General features: G+C 45.6%; 1 protein-coding gene across 1 annotated transcript in view; it reads right to left on the reverse strand.

Annotated features, from left to right (window-relative positions):
* The window catches only part of HK2 (hexokinase 2), a 62,657-nt gene that overhangs the window by 19,868 nt on the left and 15,184 nt on the right, over window positions 1–27,605 (reverse strand). Inside the window, exons 2-5 of the mRNA XM_025453704.3 lie at window positions 22,133–22,295; window positions 6,648–6,796; window positions 1,531–1,650; window positions 804–899 (exon numbers count right to left, since the gene is read on the reverse strand). Of these exons, the coding sequence (XP_025309489.1) occupies window positions 804–899; window positions 1,531–1,650; window positions 6,648–6,796; window positions 22,133–22,295 (528 nt within the window). The remainder of the gene's footprint in view (window positions 1–803; window positions 900–1,530; window positions 1,651–6,647; window positions 6,797–22,132; window positions 22,296–27,605) is intronic.

The raw sequence follows: 27,605 nt of genomic DNA on the forward strand, positions 1-27,605 counted from the left end.
GGGCTCTGATATCACCATCACAGAAAGGTTACAATTGTGAAGACAGAGAGAAAGAGCAGCAAGACACACAGCTCAGGTGCATAAGGGCTGCCCCCTTACAAACCCTACTGGGAGCCAAAGAAGGTTAGAGCTGGGAATTGGGTCCCGATCTGGTCTGACAGCAGTGACTCACTCCCCACCCTGCCTGTCCTCACCATGGAGGCCACCAAACCCACAGTCTAGTTTATAGACATCACTGCATTCACAAGAGCCCATCTTATCATTGCTGTCCCCTTCTCCTTCTCTTTCTTCTCCTTTTCTTTCTCTCCCTCCTTCTATCCTGATACCAACATTATCCCAACCTTCTTACTTGAAAATGATAATCAAGCTTCTTCAGGTTAAAGACTGAAGGGTTTTTCTTGTACCAAGGCTAAGATTATTAATCCATCACATTATTATGAGAAATTCAAATGTATCTGGTTGTTATCCATCATGCGAATGTGAAGACCCAAGAGGCATCTAATTATATATAAGATTATCAGTGTGGCAATCATTTCACAGTATGTGGATGCCAAGTTATTATGAAGCATGCCTTAAACTTAGCCATACATCAACTATACCTCAGTAACACTGGGGAGAAAAAATTAATAGTATTGGGTAAACCTAGCCTGGAAGGAAAAGAAAACCTCTCCTTAAGAACTACAAAAAGGTTCTCATGCTGATTTGAGGACAGACTAGGAAAGATTTCAGAACAGACTCAAAAGAATGTAAAAAGCCTCCAGACCCCAAACTCCTGCCTCCCCATCCCTGCTTCCCCTACTCACCCCTCTCCTCTGGATGGCCTTCCGAATCAGAGTAACCACATCTTTGCCTTCCACACCACTGGACTTGAACCCCTTTGTCCAGGAGACCAGGAAACTCTGAAAAAAGGACCAAGGAATGAACACTGATTCCTCACAAAATTCAGATCACACTACTCAAACAACCAGTCATAAGTGGAGACCTCTGCCATGGAGCTAAGCTAAACTACAACCACGCTTAAATATTCATACTGCTTCCTGACTAGCCTAGGAAAGAGAAACGGGGCCCCCATCAAAAACCTCCAGAAAGAAGATTCAATGAATGATTCCTTCATGATCTACTGCCCCCAAGAAGTGGAAAGAACAGGCTATGGAAATGCCAAAATAAGATACTCTCATCCTTAACTCCCTAGACATCTTTCTTCCAAGAAACTTTATCATGATACTCCACAAAGGAGTTCTCATTCCTGGTTCCCTAAAAGGGATGAGAATAATGTACAACCTATGGGGGGTTGTATATTATCCTTTGAGAGATGAGTGATAAAGACCCTCTCCCCATTTGACATTTCTTCACCACCCACCCACACCTACACACACTCAACCAGAAGGACAGAACTCTCAATACTCAAACCCCATCCATACAAGCATCAGAGCCGCCTCTGAAACCACAGAAGCAACTGGCTCAAAGTTCATCCCAGACCTTCCAACCCAAAGAATGAAGCAACAAAAATGTCTAAAGAACTCATCTTACCTCATCTAGTTTCGTTTGGACACAGGGGAATGAGAAAGTAAAACCCAAGGGGAGCTTCTTGTCTTTGATTTGCAGCTTATCCATGAAGTTAGCCAGGCATTCGGCAATGTGGTCAAACAGCTAAGGGCACACAACACAGGAAGATGAGTAGGGAGGGAAAATAGCATGGAAATTAAGAGCATACCTGGACTTGAAGCTTAGAAAAGAACTAGTTGAATTTGTGCAAAAGATATGTATCCCCTCTGAAGTCTTAATTTGCTCATCTATAAAATGGAGGTGATAACTATACCTGCCCTCAGCGTTACCAAAAGGATTAAATGAGTCAGTACAGATAGGCTTAACATTAGTTAGTGCTTATTAAATACTGTCATCCACACAAACCGTTTATCCAAACCACTGTCACTAGAACCGTGTGGGGCAGGGGAAATCATAGGTAAAGCTAATTACAAAGTTATCAGATACCCTAGGAACAGAACATCCCTTGGCGGCTCTGTCAGAACCCTCCTTGACATGGGTGCACAGCTGACTGTCTTGCCAGAGAGGGCAGCCTATCTCACTGCCAAAAAGTATTTTAACATCCCTGTCTCTTGTGATTGGGGAACAACATTCTCTGTTGGCATTCTATGAATGAACTTAACAAAAATAAGTAACTCATATTTTTCCTCCATTCTGGAAAAGTAATTTTCCAGGAACATTTCAAAGAAGTTATCTTTGATTTCTAACTTCAGAATGAAACACCAAGTGAGTCCATGAAAAGCACTAAAGAATAAACAGGGTTTTATGGATGAGCAGCTTCACAACTGTGACCATGCCAAGCAGGACCCACAGCTCCTAAGAAAAAGCTGTATTTACAATTACCCAGGCTTTCAATCAGCCCTAAGGCCCACAGTCCCATGGCTTCCTTCTTGCCCACTCAGCATTCTCAGAGACTCCCTCTAGGAGAGACCCCCTCTAGATGTTGACAGCCTGAGGCCAGGGGCATTCTGGTACAAAAAGTAAGCAGAGGCCAAGGAGACCAAGTAGATGCCAAGAGCCAGGGTGACCAGATAGCAAAACCTAAAAGCCAAGGTGGGTAGATAAGAATATATCTTTTCCTCTCCAGACAGAAGTAAGGAAGATTCCACTAAACCAGAGGCTCCCAGAGGTTGCTTGTCCTGGACCAGCACATCACCAACATCATGTTATAAATGTAAATTCTAGGGCCCAAACCCAAACCTGCTGGATCAGAAATTGTAGAGGCGGGGCCCTCCAAGTGATCCTGAAGCAGTGTTTTGAAAATCACTGCACTAACCACATAAAGTATTTACATTTACAAAGGAACTGACAGGCTGGGGGAGGGCGGGTGGCAGAGTAGGCTGAGATGCCACTTGGCTCCCCAGATGTCTGAGGTATGCTTCCAGGGAGCAGTCCAGGAAACAAGGCCACCCTCATCTAGAAGGAGGCCAGCTCTAACAACTTCCTGCATTGATCCTGTCCCTGTCATGTCACATACAAAATTAACCTCAGCTGATGCTGAAACGCTCAATTTCCAAATCAAAACATTCTCAAAAGCAAAGACTGGGCAACCACAAGACTCTCTCACAAAGAGGATCACCAGTGCAAAAGTGCCAACTACTCTGAGCAGAAGCTAAGTATTTTAATATGTACGTAAGGTTTCTAGATCAATACTCAAATTCTGTTCTTCTATTGTGAAGTTGACCAGAGACAAAATTTACAATATAACCAAATTCCCAGCACCTTCTTCCTGGTAGTCTAGTCAAATGACCTTTAGTAAAAATAGTGTTTACTCAAAAAAAAGGAAGTTGCTGAAGCAGTGCCAAGAGATAAGGCCAATCATCAGAAATGAAGGGATGGGGAGCTTTAAGGAGGAAAAGCAATATGGGTTCCCTTATCCAGCCCTGATCCACCGTTCCCTTTCCAGTTGTGCTGCCAACAAGGAGAGGCAGTGAAGAGGTAATAACTTATATGCAGCCTGATCCAGTAGCTACTAGCCATCTGTGGTTATTTTAATCACTTAGAATCTTAAAAAAATTTAATAGTCATTACCTCGGTCACACTGACTACATCTCCAGTGCTCAGTGCCACCAGTAGCTAGCTGGTGGCCAACATATTGCAAGGGGCAGATATGAAGCAGCTCTACTATTTCGAAAAGTTCTACTGGACAATGCTCGGTTAGGAGAACCTACACATCTTTAAAAGCAGGGAAGAGATGACCATCTGCTCTCTTAATTGGAAGACTATCTCCTTTTCTATTAGCTGATGATCTCAGGATAAGATACTGGGAGAAAGAGCTAACACCTTCCTGCCATAAAAAGGCTCAAAGGGCATCATTTCATAAGGTTAGAAGAGGTTTCCTTTTCCTTATTGGTCTGAGAATCTGCTCACTCTTCTTCCCACAAGATCCACTTTAAAGATCTATTAAAGGGATGCCTGGGGGGCTCAGTGGTTGACTGTCTGCCTTCGGCCCAGGGCGTGATCCTGGAGTCCCAGAATCGAGTCCCACATCAGGGTCCCTGCATGGAGCCTGCTTCTCTCTCTGCCTATGTCTTTGTTCCTCTCTCTGTGTGTGTCTCTCATGAATAAATAAATAAAATCTTTAAAAAAAAAAATCTTATTACAATTTGTAATGCACTGCTCCCAAGTGGTAGAAGTCCTCTCAAGTGCTAAAAGATTTTATCCGGGGACCTACACTGCCCAAGTTCACAGATACTCAGAAATTTTTGCAAGTTTAGGGCTCAGTGATTTGGTCACGGTCTTAACTAAATTTTATGTTGGAAACCCATTTGTTTTCCTCCAATTAAAAGATTGATACCTATGATCCAAAAGAAATTAAAAATATAGGGGAAAAAAGCACCGGTAATTCCATGACTACAATAACCACTAGGAATTTCCTTCCAGTCTTTTGACCAACTGTTTTCTGCTTTTAGGCATAGAGTATTCTTTCCCTTCCTTAGAGTGAAATAAACACCTATATTTTCTTCATGTTTCATTTTTATGTAGCACTTTTCCATTTATTCAAGACTTTTAAGATATCACAATAGCTTTATAGTTTCTTCTAGGTGGCACTCATAGATTTTTTTTTTTAAATTTGGACTACAACATTGTTTATGTATACCAGAGCTGTGACCACCCCCATAGATCTAAAATCCCACACAATCTCCGGGACTTCACCTCCCTTGTCCAATTCCATCATTAAAACAAGGAAAGCAAGTTTACCCTCAGCGCTGTCCCCAGAGACAAATAAAGAGTCTAATAGTATGTCCCCCACGTTCTACTTGTGTTCTGAAATTCCCTTCCGAAGAGGTGGCCCAGTATGGTGGGGAAGAACAGTATATTTGGAATAAGAAGGGTCCACCTCTTCCAAACCCTAAGGCCTAAAAAGTGACCACTGGAAGAGCATCTTATGGGCTATTCACTCTTTTGTTTAGTACATGCTGGGTAGAAAATCAGCAGGAATAGCCAGCACTCTAGCTGAAAGTGATCCTACAGCAGTTCCATCTCCAGGAAGGTCTTCAGTGATTCCTACCCATGAACTGATAAGCAGCTGAAGCAGGAACAAGAAGAACATCCCAGGGAAGGTTTTTGCAGAGCAGCTGAAAGGGGAGACCCATTTCCCTGGACACCCAAGAGCAGAGAATCATGCTGGACCAATGGCTGTCACCCACCAACTGGCCAGATACTTCTGGTGTGGTAGCCAGAAGGTCCCCTCTGTAGGAGGGCTCTCCTGATGGAACTCTTGAGAGTGAGAGCCACCAAAGGGCCTGCCCCACAGGACTTCACATGTGCAGGAGCACCAGCCCCTTCAGGGAGTGCCTACTACTCTGGAAGCAAGGGCAGGTAGTTGGGATCCAGGACCACCATGTTGCATAATTCCAGGAAGTACCACTCACATGGACCACATCACATAGCTTACCAAGTGGACGGAGCCCCTTAGAATTGTGCAAACACATCAACCTTGCTTTGTGTTGTGACTCTGACCCCTACCACCCCTATGATCTAAGGCCAAATCATTCACTCAATCTTTCAAAACCCAATCCTACATCTCTAAAGTGAGATAACAGAGGCACTCAGCCTCATAGGGCCAGTATGAGGATAAAAAGAAATGTATATAAAAAGCTTTTGCTCAGCCCGTCGCACACTAGGTTACCAAGTGTCAGCTCCTCCTGATGGTCACTCATCCACTTCAACACATTTATTACTCTCTGTAAGGGATGGGTGTGTGTCCTGGTGGTCCACTTGTGCTGAAAGCCATGGAGGGGAAAGGCAGGGACTTTGATTCCCACCAAGGATCACTGCTCAATACACAGCAGAGGCTCAATACATGTTTGGAGATTATCACAGTGGCAATTCCATCCTATCTCCTTTTCTTCTAGCTATTATTGAGAGGATTCTTACTCAGATTTCACACTTCTTCTTTATCCACTCCTTTTATTGTTTAGATGCTCTAGAAGCCCCAGAAATATGGGGATGACTAAGCATGATTTGGGGCAATGTAGAAGCACATGGAGTCCCCTACAGTTCCAGGGGGACAGACACCCCAAAGCCGGATTTTGATGTCTTCTCAATAGGCTTCCACCCCTATACGCAAAACCTCTTCTGTTCTAGACAGTAAGAAGAGAAAGAGCAAATAACCACAAAGGCAAGAGCCAAGTTCCATCTTCCTGTGATGCTATGATAATAAATATGAGTCAGAGAGGGCTGCAGAATGACCATAGGGGCAGGTGGCAGTGTCAAACCACAATCCCATGCTCTGACTTGCCATTCAATGGCACCACTAACAACCACAAGTGTCCAGCAGTGTGGGTCCAGCCTCCAGCAGGCTTCCATCAATAACCAGCCCTTGCAAGCAGATCTTAAAAGACATGGCAAATCAAAACATCACTACAGCACATCCAGACACTGGGGCCTCACATGTGCTCTCTGCTCTATGGTCCGTGTGCACCTCTCCTGACGGAGGTGCCTCACTCAGCCTCCAGGCGTAGGAAGGGGTCACCAGGCAGAGAGAGGACAGAAAATCTGAGCCTCAGTCAGGGTCTCCTCCCTTCAGACCAGAGAAAGAGCAGCATCTGCGCCTGTGGAGTCCACAGCCCCAGCAGCCACTGAGAGAAAGGTCATACCTGGGTGCCGCTGCCTCTCATGAGGTCCTCGGGAATGGCATAGATCTGGTTCTCCATCTCGACCTTCTGGAGCCCGTTGTCTGTTACTCTTACCCGAAGCACACGGAAGTTTGTCCCTCCAAGGTCCAGAGCCAGGAACTCTCCATGTTCTGCAGGGAGACGATGGACCACTATTAGTTCAGGAAAGATAAGCTCCTCACAGAGGCCAGGACATAAAAACCCACAAGTCCCTCCATAAACACTGGTCATCTCCCAGTGATGAGGTGGCCAGTGTCTCTTTTTATCACACATATTTATGTATGGCCTGATTCTTTTTCTTCATGCTAAGCATTTTTATATTACTTTTAGAATTCACACAAACAATGGCATGGTCTTACATCCAATGATGGGGTGTGCAGCCGCTCCTAAGAGCTAACTATCTCAGGGGCCTTCAGCCAAGCCCCCACCAAGCTCAAGAGGCCCATCAAGCCCTATCCCAGGAGTCCACGCCTCAGTGTTCTTCATGCCCCCAGGACACTCAGCACACTGCAATAGGCCTGTGGGCCTCTGGGCTTTCAGCCAAATTGTGGTCCCCATACAAAATTTATTTTTTAATGTCTGCATACAATGATGGCAATGTCCTATGGCAGGATAAGAGGGTCATGTGATGGAAGTGAATGGGATCCAAACAGCTATAAATTAAGAGGCCTAGCAAACCAGCCAATCAGGTGCTCCCCAAAAAGATCCCAGGCTTATTAGAATGTGAGAGAATGCTGACCCAAAGGTATGTAAGACAAGAGTCAGGCCACTCAGCTGTTCCACTCAGGACAGACCACAGAGCCAGAGTGGAGGGGGGACGGGAGACTCCACAAACACGAGTGGATCAAGATCTTCAGGTGTCCTTTCTCTCCAGGAAACAAGCAGTATATACAGGAAACATCCAGATTCTAGACAATAATACAGCAGGCTACAGGGACATGCTCCATTGTATGGCACAGAATAAAAGTGCTGAAGAGGCACAGAGGCCAAAGCCAGGGCTGGGGGCTGGCAGGGTGGGAAAGGGTTGGGGGAGGTGGGTTCACCCCCTCAGCAGCCTTCTCCTACCAGTAATAGCTCCGCCAATCTTCCACTGCCCTGCCATATACCTTCTCAAAGGAGACAGTGTTATTTCTTGGGGAATTAACTTATTGGAGTGTTTGTCAATGCTCAGCCTATTTCCCCCTCAGTGACGGCCACTGAAGTAAGGCAGCATGGACCACAGGGGCAGGGAAACGCTCTGACTGAGTGGGTCAAAGAGAGTCCATTCTGTGCCTGGGCCCTCTGAGCAGCAGTAACTGGCCCTAAGTAAAGCTACTTCTGCCCGGCTCCCTGGGGGTACTACCCACAGCCTCTACCGTCCAAAGGAGCAACTTTGTGTGTGTGTGTTGGGTGGGGGGGGGGGGTGATGTCATCTAACCAAGATTCTATGGGACTTGCCTCCACACTACCATGGTCTGGTAGTAGTGACATGCACAGCCTGGCTCTGGAGCCCACATTACCTCTGTCGGATACCTGGCCACGTGTTGGCCATGACAAGTTCCTGAGGCTCAGGAACCTCACCTCTAAAATAGGAACGTCATAACTCCAGCGGTTGTTATGAGGGGGGAAACTAGATAATGTGCCTCCAACACCCAGCACGGTGCCAAAAACTTAGGACAAACTCCATAAGTACTAGAAACTTTCCATCCAGGCCCACATACTACCCAATCCCCACACTGGAGTCCTCTGGGCTCACAGTCAGTTAGGGCTGCCTCTCAGACTGAAAAGCACAATCACCCTCACCAGCGGGGACTGAAGGAACCTGTCTAAGAAAAGCCATTGGCATCTGGCCCAGTGACTTCAGCGTTCCTCCTCAGGGGCGCTAATTTCCCATCTGCTCCCTGGCCTATGGAGAGCCTCCCAACCTCACTAGCTACAGGTGTTCAATAGCTGGGCAACCTCAACTCCACCTGGGGTGAGTCTGCCCTTCTCATGGCCATGGGCGACTTTTCCAGGCACTCCAGTTCTGAGCCTCCCCTGGTAGTGGGAACCCTGCCAGACTGCAAGAAAAGCTATGTGGTGGTTGTCATGGGGGATGAAAAGGAAAATCAAAGATGAACTGCCTGCATCAGCACTCTGCAGGCTAGGACGCATGCAATGCGCTGAATCGGCGACCACGGGGGTCATGATTCAAGGCCAGCCCAGCCTCCGTTCCCAGGAAGGAATGTCATCCCTTGCTTTCTTTTCAGACTCTGCCGGAACAGACATTCCTCTCGGCATCCCTCCTCCCCGGCACCCTGTTCTGCAAACACATAGGATCATAACTACCACAGCCCAGGACTGTATTCCTTCCAGGGTCTGATATCTCTGGGGCAGACCCAGCACCATGACTCCTAGAGCTAAAGCTTAAGGTGACCCTTTGGGACAGTGGATAGATGCATGAGAGGCCCCTGTAGAGCAGGAGTGAAGAGTTGGGCCTTCAGGGATGGGCACACAGGCTTTGTTTTGAATTTCAGCTCAGCTACTTCACTACACTACCTGTATAGCCTCTGAGCACGTCACCTCACCTGTAGAACAGGACCCACAATACTGACTTTTCCTAGGGGTCCTGAGGCAGACACGAAATATAGAACATACTATGTGTGAATATGTAGGCTCAGAATAACCTGTCAATAAATGGCTACTATCACCACTGCTCCTATTCCTGTGTTTGACCGTGGAGTTTTCTCAGCCCTCCAATTGCCACCTACACCTACCTACTTGTAGCTCAAGTCCCACCTCCACTGTGAACCTTCCAGGACATTCCAGAAGCCCAGAGCAGGCAGCGTGGGAGTGTGTGATGGGGCATGAAGGAGCATCACATCTCTTGGCATGGGACTATCAGACTGGACGGCTCTGGGGCAGGAAAACATGCTTACGGCAGGTTTCTTAAAGAAGTGCACAGTCATGTGACAGAGGACCCAGTACGGTCCAGAGAGATCATTCTGCTGAATTATAGTTGCTATCTTAGGCAACATATTAAGAAAACATCTCCTATTGCATTTGCTCATTGACGGTTCATTTGTTAAACAAAATGTCTGAGTACGAACCGATTTACAATATGAAACCATCAGGTCAGAGGTAAGGTTTCTTTCATTGTTGAGCAGGCCGTTATGTCTGGAAAGCAATTTAACTTGCTAAAAGTAGTAAAGTATAAACATCTGATTTTTTTTTAAAAAGCCCAAGTAATATAAAAGTGGGGAAAAAAATAAAAGCAAGTATCTCTCTTTCTTCTCCACACCCCAAAGGTAATAATTATTAATATTTCCTGAGTGTCCTTATGTACATTTATTTTATAAAGACAGCAGAGGCTATTAACAGACACATTCAGAGAAAGGGGTTGGAATTGCTGGTGCTAAGGATGTATGCTTTTAACGGGGAAAACATCGCCTAAAAGTTCATGCTTAGAAGTTCTCAATGATTTCCACACAAACCAACAGCTGAGTTTTGTTCTCACCAAGGTCTCATGTTATGTAGCAATTAATCTTTACCAACCTCTTTGGTCAAAGTGGTATCTTATTTTTCAAACTGGGTTTCCTTCTATTGTGTTAAGGTTACACATTTTGAATTGTTGACTGGCCTTTTGAATTCCTTGTTCTGTGAACTTGCTATTCACATCTTCTGCCTTTTTAGAAAATGCATTCATTATTTTCTTAATAACCTAAAAGAGCTCTTTGCATATTAAAGAAAATAGTTTTGTTGGTTGTATATTTACAATTATTTTTTCCAGTCAGATGTCTGTCTTTTCACTTTATTTGTGGTATTTTTGCCATGCAGAGACATTTAATTTTTATGTCTAGGTTTTATGTTTCATCTGTAGAAAGTCTAAAGATTAAATTTGTTTGCCACCTTTTCTAACTCTCACCAATTCCTCCTGGATGTGACCACCATCACTGCTAAAATGAAGGAAGCAAAGTTTCAAAATCCATTGGAAAAACCAAATTCATCTTCTATTTTTGTTGTTGTTGCTTAAGCCCCCCATCCCCTCCACCTCTCCCTCGGGAGAGGCGCACCACTAGGGCACACAGTTGCTCACTGCACAGCCACCATTTTTGGGTACATTGGCCCAGACGGGTGGGGGGGATCCCCCTTTATAAAATTCAGCCCTGGAGAATGCAGGCATGTATCTTGCTACCTCACACATGTTAAGCAAGTGCTCTACCATTTGAGCTAATTCCCCAGCTCCCATTTTCTAGGTTTTTTAATTTGACTTTTTGGGAAAAAAAACAAAGCCCAGAACACTGTGTCCTCATCTCTCTTGCCCCCGGGACAGAGTTCAGACTTCATCACTGGCATCTGGATTACTGTGGTAATAAAACAATGGAAAGGCACAGACAGGTGTGGGGGGGAGATTTAGTTGAGAGAGGGCCAACATGTAGGTGTTTTTAATGGAAGAAAAACTAACATCTGTTAAGTTATGGTCACTTTATTTATAAGCATTATCTCATTACTCTTCAGCAACCCTACAAGACATTATAATCTCAATTTTCCAGATGAGAAAACCAAGACTCGGTCAAGTAACTGAAACCAAGATTCAAATTCAGGTCTGCTTCTCAAGCAAAGTTTTCTACCGTAATGAGCAAGGAGGCTCCTCATGGCAAAGTTGTAAATCCTCAAATAAGGAAATCTCCATTAGCAATGCCATGAACATAAAGCCCAGAGGTCACCAGCAGCCTCCAAGCTGGCCTGGGTGGCAGAGGAAGTGACACTGTGGTTTAGTAGCTCCATAACTTGATTAAGGTCATGCAGGGGTAAATGATTGATGGGTTTGAACTCAAGTCCATTTGACCCCAAAGCCCTGCCTGTCCCACTGTACCACACCCATGTCCCTTGTTCCTGGAAGCTGAGGAGGATCTGACACCAAATCCAGAATGAGGCATAAGCCATAAAGTGGTGAAAAAGAAAGCAAAGATGCCTTAATCTTTATTAGTAACTATAGTTCATCCCTCCCTCCTCCAGGCCTACTGGATGGCCAAGGTGCTCTCAGATGTGACTGGGAGGTGGCAGACCTACTGAATGCAGGTGACATGCCCTTTTCCCCTCAGAGTCCAGGATCTTCTAAAACTTGATACCGTCTTTTTTGGTAGCCACAAATCACTGCCCTCTCACATAATTATATGGAACCTCTGTTCCCACCAAGAGCTCTCTGCCAAAGGTCCTCCTAATTAAAAGCATCCCCCTCCAAAAGAAGACAAGATTAGGGGCACCAACCTTCTTCTAAAAGAAAGCAGGACTCAAAGAAGCACTACTGGCCCACAGTTAAGAGGAACTGGCAATAGGAGCATTATTAGGTTGTGCCCCCCACCCCACCCCCATCAAACTGCCCAACAGTTAAGATCCAAGTTGTTTCGTCTGGTGGAGTGTGTTTGCTGACTCATTTCCCATCCTGGACTACCATTCTGCCCACTTCCAGTGAGGCTCTTATCAAATACATAAGGTCAGCCAGATAAAAGGGTTTCAATTTCTCCTGGGAACTCACCTGTCTCGGGGAAAGGCTGTGGAGGACTAAAATGGCATTAGACTAGCCACCTGACATGACAGTCACCATTGGGTTAGTCAGTGAGACATCAGTAATGTATCTGAGCAGGCCATAACTCCAGCATTGTCAGTGATACACAAATAAATGGCTTCTACCTGGCAACGTCCACGTAATTTTTGAGGAATGAAAGTCAAGGGCCAGTCAACTTTTCCAACAGGATCTATTTTCAATCATTAGGTACTTGCCACTAATGAAAATAGCTCACCACCTGTTCCTCCCATCAAGCACTCAGAGCACTGTGTCTACTAGGCCTCAAGAGAGACTTACAAACAGGTTCAGTTTGGTTTTGTATTTTGAAGTAGTGGTGCCCTTCGTCAAAGGCCACTATGTCCAGAAAAGGTAGTGCCCTGCCCGTTCAAGGTTGGAGCCAGAACCTGGTCCCCTCACTTCAGAGCTTTTCCAGAACAAGCTCTAGAAGTCTCTTTTTGAACAAGAAGAGGCTTTTACGCAGTGTTCCCAGAGTTCTGGGGATTCTTTTTTTTTTTTTTTTAATTTGTTTTTTTTATTTATGATAGTCACACAGAGAGAGAGAGAGAGAGAGAGAGAGGGGGGGGGCAGAGGGAGAAGCAGGCTACATGCACCAGGAGCCTGACGTGGAATTCGATCCTGGGTCTCCAGGATCGCGCCCTGGGCCAAAGGCAGACGCTAAACCGCTGCGCCACCCAGGGATCCCGAGTTCTGGGGATTCTTGCAGGTGTTAAGGTCTGGTCTTAGCAGGTTAAGGAAGGCCAATTAAGGCACAGCTTCACCTCCCACCTCCTCACTTCCAATTTTATATCCTTACCCTATTGTTACTGTCTTAGATAGGGGGTTCTACATAAGATTTCATTTTGTTTAAAGTTGGGAATGGGGTCCACTACTAAAAAAAATAAAAGTTTCAAAAATCACTATTTTAAGAATCAAACACAGAATCTATTCTAGGACCTGCCAATAAAATACTTCCCATTCTGCATTTAGCTATTTCAACACGAGCACTGAACATAGTACTAATGGCTTCTTGGCTATCTGGTGCTGTATACAAACCCAGTCCCAGACCAGACATCGAGAAAGGGAGTAGTAGTTAGATCTACAGTGGCAAGTACATGATAGAAGGAATGACTTGTTTTTGCTTGGACAAAGAAGGTTTCTAGCCAGGTCTGAATGGATGATATGAAGCTGCCAGACAGGGAAAAGTGGGAGTTAATGGAGTGTTCAGGGAATGGCATGTGGAGTGGCTACAATGTAAGGCTCCTATAGTATGGCTATATGCATGTAGCAAATACCAATGCCAAAGACTTTGGATCTTAAGCACGGGGCCAGCTTTGTTTTCAAGAAGGCTTTAGTAGCACTGTGGATGATTGGTCTAGAGCCAGGGATGATGGTGAGGAGGACACCACAGGACAGTTAGGCTAAGCAGTGATGAAGCTCTGCGTTCCAGGGCCATGTCCGAGGGTCAACCACCTCAATTTGCCCAAGACTGGCATGGGACTTTCAGTGCTAAAATTAGGAGATTCCCAGGCACACCAGGATGGCTGGGCACCCCAGGACCATGTTAGATTGAAACATAATGCCATCACCCCTTATCCCCTAATGCCAGAGGCATGCAGCCTTGAACTTAGAGGGAGGTCAAAGACACACATCCATACTTTCACATTCAGTTCCTGAATCAAACTTTACTAATTCAATGCCCCCAAAGGGACTAGCTCCCGCCTGCCCTGCCACAGCAGGAACATTTCCAGGGGCCCCAGATGACTGCACTGAACATTTCAATCTTTCTCCATGGAGTAGCTCTGGGTTGGAGACCTTGTTTATCCTTTAGTTTTCAGGTGCCTGCTAGCTAGCACATTGCAAGAGACTGCTCTAAGATTGTATGGTATGGACTCCAATTAAGAGGAATAAAAAAAGAGAAATCTCCAGGTCCTAGACAGGTAAATCCAGCAAAACTTCCTCTGGCAGACATAGGTTTTGAGGCATGTATTTCCCATGTACCTGGAACCACACAGCCACTACCACATCTGGGAGCCTCTTTTCAAGTTCCAAGATCCCAGCTACTCCAGTATAATGTAATACAATGCTGGTCTCCACTCAATAGCTCAGAAATAAAGTAACTCCATGTCACTAAAAGTATCAAATCACAGTTAATGCTGGTGTCTAGTACAGTCATGGAATGGGGGTAATCTGATCTTCTACGCCATTGGTCTTCTAATCATTTCAAGCAATGGGATGCCAAATGCCAAGACATAAAACTAGAGAAAAACAGAGCTGCTCCAATTGAAAGAAGGGGGCTGGAGTACAATAACACATTGTTAAGTGCCCCCAAAGCTCCCAGAACACCATCAGAAAGCACCATTCTGGTGTTTTGATACTCAAGAAATGGTTCTTAAGCTCAAAATATGTGCCAGTCACAGAAGTGTTACATTCGCTCCACAGATGTGAAACCATCCTTCAAAGGATTAAAACATGTTTCAATCCATTGAGTGTGTTAAGATTTTCAGACAGGCAGACCCGGAGTTCAAATCCTGTTTTAGTGTGTATTAGCTGTACAATTTCAGGCCAATTACTAGAAATGTCGAGTTTCCTCATCTGTTAAAAGGGGATAGTAATGACTTCTCTAGCCAACACCTCCCCTCCACTCCCCAAGGCACAGGGGCACAAACGTGTGTGCGCACACACACAGTTTTTGGTCAAGATTCAATGCAATAAATGTGTAAGGTGTTTGGAACAATGCCTGGCACATATAAATGTTTAATAAACTCTAGCTACTACTACATGGAAGCCACTTATCAATACAATCTTTGGTTTATATTGTAGGCACCATATAAATCCACTAACTTGCTGGTGTGCTGGCTATTGATCTGTCTCCACTGCACGCCTGTTGACACAATGCTGAGCAACCAAGATAAGGGCTCCTTTAGGGTTTTACTAGCCTCCATGCAACCTACCAGCAGCCTAGTCTCTCTTTATCATATTGTGTGCTTACATTATATGACTGGGTACCATTCTGTAATCATTTCATCTATGTAAGCCTTATCTCCCCAAGGACAAGTTTCATTCTTCAAAGGCGGGGCACAAGGCAGTTTTAGCATACTGCTGCCCTGCAGAGGACCAGCCTAGGGGTGGAGGGAACTCTATGGAACCAAACTGAAATGACAGGCCTGAGTTACTAGCAGAAGAATGAATGTATTGTGCTAGCAGGGGGCAGAGGGTTGGGGGGAGCAGGTGGCAGATAAGCATAAAATACACCGTTAGTGGTGTGCCGAAGCACCCAGGCATTGGCACATAGCAGGCGGGCTTAAAATCAAACACTTCCATTTGTTTACTATGTGAGTTTGGGCAAGTTGCCTAATCAAATGAATCTAGTTTTTCTACAAAATGGGGTTCATAGCGCCTACCACTGGGTCAATGGCAGAATTAATGAGATTGCTCAAATACAGTGCTCAGCACAACAGTCAGCATTTAACAAGCCTACAGTTTATAACTCTCACTGTCATCATCATCCTCCTCCTCCTTTTCCTCTGTTCTCTCGGGAGTTCAGTCTGGCTAGACAATAGAGGTATGCTCACCTGTGAAAATAATTCACAATTCAGGAAAGTGGGGAAGTATCAAATGATCAATAAGCAAAGCCTTCAACTCACTCTGCCTTAAAAGGCTTCTTTACATCTAAACAATCTTGTCAAGGGTGATAAAGACACCACAAAGATACTTTATTTCTATGTTGGAACTTGCCTCTGGAATTATTAGTAGATCTCAGTTAGGTTGTGCTTGAGCTTCTTATTTTAATGGTACAATGCCAAACCCTAACTGTGATGTATTTAAAAAGGTGATAATCCAATTTGCTCTAGAAACCTTGGTTTAGCAACAGGAGTTAATGTAAATTATGAATGTTATGGCCATGGAGTCAGGACTACCTCTGCTTAAACCCTTAAACTCTTCAACTCTTCACCTCTGCCATTCACTGGGCATGTGTGACCTTGGCAATCACAAACCTTCATTAGCATCATTTGCCTCATTTTTAAATATCTCTCTTATAGAGTTTGCATGGGGGAACAAACAGATTATTTATGCAAATCACCTAGCACAGACATTGTGGATGTTCATTAAATGGTGTCAATTATTCCTGCATTTACGCTTAGGATGGAATCATCCTGTCCTCTGAAAACTGGATCCCTATGTTATCTGTGGTAGGCCCGCCGACAGGACTGTGGCTGGGGCTGGCCCCATAATCATACGCACAGCCATGGCTTAGGTCAGGAGAGGTCAGAGATGGCGGGGTTCCTGGCAGATACAAACAAATGCTTTCTTTATTCAACTTTGCACTGCAAAGAAGGTAGGGAAAGGGTACCGACAACAAGCATCAGTGAGGATAAGGGGCAAGTGGCACTCTCGCGCTGTTGGTGGGAGTGTAAAATATAGAGTGGAATGGTTCAATCACTTTGGGAAAAGTCTAGCAGTTTCTTATAATAAAATACACACCAAACTTTATGACCCAGAAATTGCACTCCTAGTTGTTTACCCAAGAAAATGAAGGCATGAGTTCACAAAGAGGCTTGTGCAAAAATGTCCATAGCACCTTTGTCCTAATGGGCAAAAACTGAAAACAGCCCAGGCATCCATCAAGATGCATGTCACACAGGCTTCCAAACAGCATGAAATCAGGTACCAAAGGAATGAACTACTGATATACATAACCTGGATAAAGCCCACAGTATGATGGATAGATGAAGCACTGCATAAAGAGTAAATACAGTATGACTAGATTTATGGAAAATTGTTCAACAGGCAAAATGCATACACATGGAAATGTAAAAATGATTGCTGCTGGGGATCAGGGACAGGGACTGCCTGGGAAGGGGCACAAGGGAACTTTCTGGGTTAGCGGTAATGTCCTCTCTTGATGGGGATTATATTAAAACTGTATGTATTTGTCAATTCATCCAATGATACTTCTAATTTGTTATGTGAGATGACAAATACTGAAGTATTTGAAGTTTGAAATACATATAGTGAGATGACAAATACTGAAGTATTTGAAGTTTTAGGGTTGAAATAAACTGATTTCTGTAATTTACTTTGCAAATGCATCAAATAAAACAAGATAGGCTGATGGGTAGAAGGATGGAGGAGTGTGGTAAAGCAAATCTAGTAAAATATTACTATAGAAGAACCTAGACAGTCAAGATATTGGTGTCTGTTATACAATTCGTTCAACTTTCTTAAACTGGGCGGGGGGGTAGGGTAGGCAGAGGAAGGGGGAGGACTTTTTTTATACACTCTGACTGACAGCCATCTGAATAAGATATTCTTAGTCCATTGACATATCTCATTTTTTTTTACATATCTCATTTTTTCTGTGCACATTTCTGTGCAAAGATGGTCCACACAATCTATGAAGTGAGGATATTTTAGAATCAGCCCCCAAGGGCTCAGTGTCTATGAACATTCTGTTCCTTCTCACACAGAACTCAAACCATTTTCCTTCAGCGTAATGGAGGTCTCCATCATAAATGGATGGCCCGAAGCTTCTTGAAGTTTCTCCCACACTTTCTACCAGGACTTTCATTATCATTAGACAGCTGGGACCCATATAAAGAAGAATTGGAACCTGGTCCTTGCTCCAAAATGCAGGGCCTCTGGTGATGGGGATGAATCCTCACAGCCACCCCCACCAAAAAGGAAGGATCTAGAAGGCTTACCCGCCCTCTCTCAGTGAACTTGGTGCTGGCCCTGGCTCTTGCAGAGATGGGTTCTGGCTGCACAGGACTGTTTACAGAATACATGAGGAGGTCATATATCCACTTCTCCCTTAGTTCTTGTGCCTCCACCCCAATAATGGTTCCTCCTTCTACAAATGAGGAAACCAAGGTTCAGGGCATACATGAATTTCTCTAAAGCACACAGCTTTAATTCAACCCCATTTAACCTAGAATTCTGATCCTCACCCTTCCTGACACTGCCCTAAAACCACCTCCTGTCCCTATCAAGAAAAAGCCTATTTTACAAATGCCCATCTAGGACAAGACTGGGTGAGGAGCTTTTAAGGCAACAGCTTTCAAACTACAAGCTGGAAAAAACTCAGTGGCTCCAGACCAGCAGCTTTTTAATGAACAGACAGCAATAGATCTGACTGTACCACTTGTAAGAACAGACACTGGGCCCTGAAACTTGTTTTAGCCGTATATAAATATTTATATACATGTTATTTCTTGGTGTAAGTGTGCAGCCCAGAAAAGTTAAAGGCCACTGATTTAAATATTAGGTCCCTCTAGATTAGAGATTTAGATCCAAGAGGTTTAATTTCCCAGATTCAAAAATTAATGCTGGAAAAAAATGAGCTGAGAAAGGTACTGAGGAAGGCCAACATGGAAAAGGCATCACTTGAGTGAAAACTGCTAGCCTTCTGTGGGAGAGACACATAATCACCAGTCACCAGTAGCAGCAACAGAACTCAGGCTGTGGCCTCAGCTGGGAAGCAGATGTACACGGGCTGTCGAGGGGAGAGGTACAACTGACCCACACTCCTTCCTCACAGCACTTGACTAAGATGCCAATAACAAAGCAGAATTTTCATTTTTGATAGGATTTATCTATTGAAGAGTCAGATCCTTATTACCACATTCCATAACTCAGAGCCACAACTAACAAAATAAAAAAGTCTTGGCGTTGACCATTTTAAATTACAACCTCTCATGTTCCCCTCCCCAAGCTCATTTTCCTTTCTTGATTTTCCAAGAGCAATCCCTATCACTCATCTTGGATATATATTCCAGTTAAGATCCTAATAATTTTACAACGTGTGTGTGTGTCCCCATAAGCAATGCACAGCATTGTTTCAGGGATCTTAAGTTATATACAAATACTAGGAGGTACAATCGTTCCTCAATGCTTCATACATTGTTTTTTTAGATGTATCCATATTAATATATACATTTATGTAGCTGCATAGTATCCCTCCAAGGGATACTCCACAAACTGTTTCCAATATGCTGTCATTATAAGCAACAATGTTATGAACATTCTTGAACATGGTTCCTCAGTTGCTATGGGAATTTGTTCAAGTTACAATACAGCTGGAGGTAGTACTACCAGGCTGCATATACACATACCTTCAACTTTACTAGTTATTGCCAACCTCATATACGGGAAAACTACTGTTACGAGTTCAATGTGTGTCTTTGAGACTTTACCTGTGAATATATATATATATATATATATATATATATATATATATATATGTGAGTTTCCAGAGTACAAGTATAGATAAATCTATCTCATACTTTAAAATGGGTTGCAGAGGACTGGTTTTGGCATGAATTGACCAGTGCCCAGCTAATGGACATTAAGGGGTTTTCCCCAATCACGGTATTTCAAATAATTTTTGAGGGCCCTAAGTCATGAGCTAAGGTAAGGAGCTGACCCAAAGACCTCAGCAAGGGAAAAATGAAAGGGCTGTGGCTGGGGTTCCTACAGTCTGGTCTCCAGAATCCTAGGGGGCACTTGCTCTGCTTAAGTGAATACAGCATTCTAGTACCCAGTATTTACACTGTAGAATTTGACATTATTAAAAGGTACTCTTTGTATCAGAAAGGTCATGTAAAATCTCCATTTCTGTGTGCAACAGAGGCCAAGAAAAAGTCTTTCTTGTCCCAGGCACTTCTGCCCCAGAAGGCTACAGAAGTCAGCCTTGAGGTCCCACCTTCAGTCCCAGCAATTCACATTCAGAGGCTAAATGCTACTTGCTGCTCCACATCCTGGATTGCAGACAAGATCCCAGGACTCAGCCTGAGGTCAGGGAAGAAGACTCAATAACCACATAGCACAGTAACTGGGGCAAACCCTAAGAGGCAAAGGGAGGTGGCCAGGTCTCCAAACTCAGGAAAGCAGGGAGAGTTTTAAAAGCCAGGTCCCATATCTAGTTCTCCCCAGCAAATTTATTTGGCCACTTAAAGCCAGCCATCCAGCCCCATATTTCAAACACTTTGAGCTGTGCTTGTGCCGTGTGCTCTGGTGCTGACCACACAGGCTCACGCGTGCACGCACACACATAATGGATTGGGTGCCGTCTTGATGCCTGACCTTTAGCATAGATGAGTCTGAATCCTGACTCAGCCTCTCATTAGTTGTATTTGACCAGCCAAGCTTCAAATTCCTCGTCTAAGGAAAAAAAAAATGTAGATAAAATTTGTACTTACCTTATAGGGTTTTATGAAAAATAAAAGAATTACAGCACATAGGTGCTCTGAAAAGCTCTTAGCCTGTAAAAATTTAGTAGACACTGGAGGTACTTGCCTAGTGGTGGTGCCTGAAATAAAACAATGTCCCTGGCCTTAAGGAGCTAGTTAATTTATCAGAATGTCAAATAAAAACAATAGAAGCAGGTGTGGCCACCAGTCTGAGGGAGTGGTAGGCACAGTCAACAGTGCTAATCTGGAGGGCACATGAGGGATAACCAGGTATCGGAGGCAGCCATTCACTGGGCTCACACACACACACACACACACACACACACACACAAACACACTCAAAACAATTCTGTCAAAGTCACCCCCTCACTGCTGGGTCCAGGCTGAGTCCCAAGGCAAACATACCTATTTTACAAACCGTAGGAAGGTCCAAAGTCTTGTTGGACAAACCAGGTCCCCAGAGGCTCTCAGGCAGGTTAGCCTCAAGGAGCCAGATATGAGGGACGCTCAGAAGGCAAGTGGTGCGTGGCTGAGGCCTGCCGCATGCCGTCCGCCAGCATCCTCGGCACCGCTCTGCAGCCGGCCGGCCTCTCGGAGCTCGGGAGTCTGTGCTTGCCCGCTCCTCCACTGCCCTGGAGGCTGCCCCTTGGGCCCTCTCCCCCCTCCTCATGTGGGTGGCTACCCCCCGCTGCTCACCCCCATCGGCCCCCACAGGCGCCTCATCTCTACCAGTGAACAGTTACCGCGTGTGTTTAAGAGAAACAAGCCGCATGATTGTTCCATCCTTCTCTGAGGATGCTGCCTCCCCCGGGCAGCGGGGCTCAACATCCCGGCATCACCTCTGACTCCCGACTCGGCCCCGCATGTCCCCCCAGGGCCACACCCTGCCCCAACCAGGCGCCCCGTCATGTCATGCCGGCCCGCGCTGCAGCTGCTACTGCTGACAGGCAATACCGAGACAGTTCTGTCTGCACCCCGACAACCCTGTTACTCCCCTGGGCTTCCTGAAGAAAGACCCACTGTTTTAGGTGTGCAGGCAAGGCTTTGTAGCCCAACCTACCTTCCAACCTCCATCTCCACCGCCACCCTTTACTCTGACTAAAGCACCTGCTGGGTGGTGCATCATGAAATACAGGGTCTGGACCCAAATAAGGGGATGCCACAAAGCTTGACACAAAGCTTGATACCTAGAAATGCACCGCAGCTCTTCATGTTCTGCCAAGTATGTGTGGAGTGGACTTCAAGTACTTGTTTTTCTCAAGCTCAAGAAACAAATCTGAAACAATCTGTACCATACTGTTTCTCACACAAGGCCTTGGAATGTGCCACATGGAGTGACCGCCCTGGCCTCTGGTTGTGACCATCTCAGACACGTCTGTTCTTCATCACCATTGCCGTATGCAATCTCAATGGGACTGCAAGGTCCTAAGTGGAGCCCATCAGCCTGTCTCATCACAGGGACAGGAAACACAGGGCTGGCAGCAGTGCTGTGGTAGGGCTGACAAAAACCTACTTCCACCTTGATTGCCACGGCTGCCTGCTTTCCAGTTTTCCTGTCTACCCCTCCCTGGAGACTTCATTAAATTTCCTGTATGCCTAAAGTAGACAGGGGTGGTTTCTGAGGTATAAAACCAAAGAACCTTCACTGATACATAGTTCTTTGGTCTCTGAACAAAAGGCCGCCCAAATCTCTCCCGAGCAATGGAGCACTCCGATCCATTCCCACTGCCCCCGCTCCCTCAGTGCAGCACCTGTCCCATCTGGAGTAGACCTCACAAAGGTGGGCAGCATTTTCACTGAAGCGGTGGGGTGGGTGGTGGCTCCAAGCCCCTTCTCCATCTCCTTGCGGAACCGCTTAGAGATCTCCAGAAGGTTCTCATCAGAAAGACGCATGTGGTAGAGATACTGGTCGACCTGCAAAGGAGGGGAAAACGAGTAGAGAGGTTATAGGTAAAAGCAGTAATGGTACACATCTATGTCACGGAACAACACTCGGCCCTTCAAAAGAATAAAACCTGTTATGCCCAGAAGGTTATCATTAAAGATCATTTACTTGGAATCTGGATTATTTAATTTTGTCTAAAAGACAAAAACGAGAAACATAGGTTCAACTTTATTTCTGGAGAGTAGTAAAGATGAGGGGAAAAGCATGTTAGGGAAGAAGAGTTCTTTCCAGAAAGGTTGAGTTTAAGGTCTATGACAACACCCTGGGACCTGGGGTTCGTTACTGACCCTCCTTGTTCCCCACCCACCTCGAGCCAGTCGTGGCAATCCTATCATCCCCCACCCTAGGCCGAGCAGCCAGCACCTCTTGCCTTGCTTATACAATCCCCCAATTCTGCCTTAACCTCTTCTATCCATTTCCCAGCCCCAGCCAGACTCTAGCTTTTCTCCTGCTGAAAAAACCTTTCAGCAGCTTCCCATTAGAACCAAACCTGAAATCCTTCCAAGGCCCCACATGACCTGGCCTCTCCCCACCTCTGAAGCTCACTGCACGCCTCTATACTCGTGTGCAAACCCTACCCTTGGGTCAGTCCTTCTCTGCCTCAGAACCCACACATGGGCCCCACAGCCTTTATTCCATCTGCCCTGTCTCTTCAGCCCTCTCCAGACCTCTGTCCCTGGAGGCCTCTTATCCTTCTAATGAAAGTCAGGCCTTCCATTATTCCAAGAACTCAGGCTTTTCCCTTCACAAAGCCATCCACAATATGTATTTCTCAGTGTCCAAATCATAAGAACCAAGGGTAAGAAGAACCATGTCTCTTTGTTCACCCCTGCATCCCTGGCACGTGCTGACACGGGGGAAAGCCTCCTCTCCTCACAGGCAGAGCTAGCTCTCCCTAGTTACTTCATTGATCTTGTTTCCAACATAAATTTACAGGAAATTTCCCCAGATTTACCACCAGTCAAAGAAGCAGCAGGGGTCCCTCTCACCGGGTTTCCTCCTTGGAAGCTCCTGTCTGCCTTGGCCATGGAAATTCCCAGTTTTCTCTGATCAGGAAAAGGTCTGGTAGAAATCCATCCAAGGAGGCACTCAAGTTTCCACAGTAGCCCTGCTCTCAGCAGCACTGTCCAGGACAGGTGACACTGCTGGCCGTGGACGGGTAGGGGTAGACAGAATCAGGAACATTGGGCCAGGCCCCAGCTGTCCCCTCAAGGGGTAAGGGTCACAGTCCTCCCAGCTTCATCTGCAAGCTGCGGGACTTCAAGCAACCCTGCTCTTCCTAGCTCTAAAATGGCAAGGTTCTCAAGGGCAAAGCTTGGCTGATGACCACTGCCCTGTTATTCCCGTGAGAAACAAGCAAGTACCTACCTGCCCCCTGCCTTGCTCAACTTTGACAAGAAGTACACAATTTTTATAACTAGAGTTCCCAGATGAATGTGCTTGTTGTTAGTATTATAGCCTGTTATATTTTCCAGCCCTTTTATGTCAGGCCTTCTTAATTTTTTTTTTCTTTTTAGCCAGCCTTGCAGCCTAAGATTTCCAGAGGAATGGCAAGAGGTGCTTAATCCTTTAAGAAAAGAACAAACCCAGTTCGTTCAACAGAGACAGTCCCCTCACTCACATCTGCTTTATTCCAGGCTGTATCCTAACTCCCTATGGGATCTAGGGCACATCCTCCTCTTTGGGCCTCTTTCTGCCCCTGTAGAATAAGGAAATTGGCCCTTCTTGGACCATTTCAAATATCCTGCTTAGGACACATCTTTGATCATTCTTGTAAAATCCCAAAAGGCCTAAGATTAGAGTGTGGAGTAAAGTGCTAAAAACAGCTACAAGCGAGGCAAAGGAGAGTCTGTAGTGTGTCAGCCCAGCCTGCTTCACAACTGCTATGTGGTTAAAATACAACCTTGAGACGTGACCCTCTCACGCAGCGGGTGGGAAAGAATAGGGTAGGAGTAGAGAATGGTAATAGGGTAGGAGTAGAGAATGGTAAAGGAGTAGAGAAGGGCCACTTCTCTTCTCCCTCCCCAGCCAACAGAAGACCAGGTTTGTCATGTTGGGTTTCATATTTGCAGAAATAAGGATTTTCCAGAACTCATTTGTTGCCAGCATTTATTAAAAAGCCATCACAGACTACCCAAGTCTATCAGCCTAAATCAGGAAGAACCCAATCATCCCTTCTCGTTCCTGACCTCAGGTCCATGATACCTCACTTGCCTCAGCCTCTCAGGGCTATGCGGACACTGGCCCACACCCCAAGATGGGTCACTGAACTGGGTTTCCTATCATACTGGAAAGCCAGAATGCTCCTGAGAAGCCCTGGCCTCCCTCACAAAGACGTTTGAGGCTCCCCAGGAGGTAAACTGGTACAGCTTCAGCCCAACACCAGACAAGGCCCCTCCCTATTGGTGGGAGGAATATCTCTGGTAACCCCAGGCCCAGGGCAACTTTAATCACCCTGGAAGCCTCCTGGCTCCTGATCCAGCGACACCTGGGCTGGCCCAGGAATACTATCTCACGGCTTATGATGTTAATGTACAAAATCCAGGGTCCTCAGACCAGAGGTCAATGACAGGCTACATCTGAGAAGAGCCTGAGAGGCCCTGGTGGGCAATGGTAATAACAGTAAATCCTTATGTGGCACGGACACTGTTCTCAAGGTTTTACATTCATTATTTAAGCTTCACAACAACCCTGTGAGGCAGGTAGTATTATCACCTCCATTCTACTGAGAGGGGGAAGGTGACATGCCCAGTCAGAGAACCAAAGGGCCAAGCTGGGACTGGACTGGATTGGACAGCCAGGCTCCTCTGTGCTCTTGTCTACTCTGCTAGAAGAATGCTCCTCTTCTGCTGGACAGCAGTGGGGTCTATAGACACAAAGGGCAAACAGCAGAGAGGGTGGCCCTTGGGGCTTGTCTGGCAAATCAGAGGACAGCAGGGGCAGCAGACGGGACTCTGAACATTGTCATGAGTTTGACACATGACAAAGTTGGAGCTCCCATATTACTACTTTCCCAAGAGGTATAGTGCCAAAAGCCTCACTGCCACCCACTCCCTACTCCCTGCCACCCTGCCACCACAGTTGGCTTTGGGTGTTACCAAGGAAGCCAGGAGAACAGAGTCTGTACTGCTCTGTTAAGACGATGCATGGCCACTTCTTGGAATGTGAGTTCATGTACACAAAGGTGGAGTGGCCACAGTTCTACAGTAGTCATTCTTAGTTTAACTTTGATGCTTAAGCTACAACAGGCTAGTTAGAATTCCAGGCAATACTTCTCATCCTTACCCCTCAAAGACTCTCAACAAGTAAACAGCCTTAATTCAAGTCATGTTGCCTTTTACCCAATAGAGTACAATCACCTTTTAGTGTTCGGTGACAGATGAAAACAATCATGATGATTGTTACAGTATTTAAACGTGTACCAAGTATTTCTTACCTGCCAGACACCATCCTTTGACTTTACGGACTTAACCTCCATTGTCCTTTTGTACAACTACTACATCTCTGCTTTACACAGGGAAGACCAGATCTATAATTCAAACTGGGTGCTTGGGACCCCCACCTCCTCTTCACCTGTCCTGCAGGCCCTCCTGGTGTGGGTGGACACTCCCTGCCCTGTGGTTTCCTGGATGACCAGAGGGCCCTATTTCCTCTAACACATAAGACTAAGAAAGGATGGGACAGCTTTGAAAAAATACAACAAGAACACCATGGCCCAAACTTCCCTTCTTTCACAGGATGTTATGTGGCCTGAGTTTATTGGGAAGGAATGTTTCATCACCTCATGCCACAGCTTCCTAAAGATGCCGAGGGGTCCACCCATCCTTGGTTGGCACTGCTGTGTTGGGGGAGGGATGGCCAAGGGAGGCAGAAGCCAGGAACAAGAAAGCAGCCTCCATACAAAGACAATTTCCCTAGATTGGGAAGGAAGTGAATGCACTTTGCAGAATCCTGCCAACCCATGGTGTGGCCAGAGGGAGGGAACACCAGACCCAAAGTCATGGGACAAAGTCATTTGAGAGCTATCAAATGTATGCAGGCCAGTCCTACTGTAATAAATACTCTTAAAAATGCCCTTGGGGCATCACGTTCAAAATCCCACCACATGGGATCCCTGGGTGGCACAGCGGTTTGGCGCCTGCCTTTGGCCCAGGGCGCGGTCCTGGAGACCCGGGATCGAATCCCATGTCGGGCTCCCGGTGCATGAAGCCTGCTTCTCCCTCTGCCTGTGTCTCTGCCTCTCTCTCTCTCTCACTGTGTGCCTATCATAAATAGATAAAAATTTAAAAAAACAAAAAACAAAAAAACAAAAACAAAAACAAAATCCCACCACAGGTAGCATCCACATGTGTCAAGTTTGCCTCTCTCACCCCAACGGTCATCAAGCCTACGTTGGAATGCTTCTAAGCATGACATGCTCAGTACTCTAAATTGGTTAGCTACTACTACTGGTCAGCGCTAATTGGAATAAAATTCTTTATCAAACTGAGATAAATCCACTTCCTGATAACTTCTATCTAGGCCCCATTCTGCCATTTGGGATGAGAATTCCCAAACTTGGCTTTACATCAGCATGACTGACATGAGGAGCCTTTTAAAAACATTAAGAATCCCAAGATCCATTCCAGACTAACCAAATTGACACTTTTAGCCCTGGGTGCTCAAACAGCTCTCTCCTGGAGCTGCCATCCCCCATGCCAATAATCTGATAACAGAGGGCTAGGCTCTGGGTCTACATCACCCATGGTCATTTTTACCAGTTTTCTCCCTTTGAATCTTTGTCAGTCAGCAGTTAAGACATTAGGCTAAGTGTGAAATAATCCTGTGTTGATCCTGGGTGCTGGGAACTGGAAAAGATTAAACCCTGTACTTGCTGGAAACCCTTAGGTCATTGGAAACTATCAAAGCAGAATTATTAGGGCACCTGGCTCAGTGGTTGAGCATTTGCCTTCGGCTCAGGTCGTGATCCCGGGGTCCTGGGATCAAGTCCCAAATCAGGCTCCCTGTGGGGAGCCTGCTTCTCCCTCTGCCTATGGCTCTGCCTCTATGTGTCTCTCATGAATAAATACATAAAATCTTTAAAAAAAAGAAAAAAAGCAGAATCATTCAGGCCAACCCTCATTTTACAGCGAGTGACAGTCAAGTACAGGCTGTAGCATCAGAAAAGTCAGTGTTCAATCCTGGTTGTAGCACCTGTACAGGTGTGTAACAGTGGATGAGTCACTCTGACTGAGACCCAGCTCCCTCCCTGTCAAACAGGATGAACAGCCCCACACAGC

Source organism: Canis lupus, chromosome 17 (assembly GCF_003254725.2).
Source record: "Canis lupus dingo isolate Sandy chromosome 17, ASM325472v2, whole genome shotgun sequence".
NCBI classification, from domain to species: domain Eukaryota; kingdom Metazoa; phylum Chordata; class Mammalia; order Carnivora; family Canidae; genus Canis; species Canis lupus.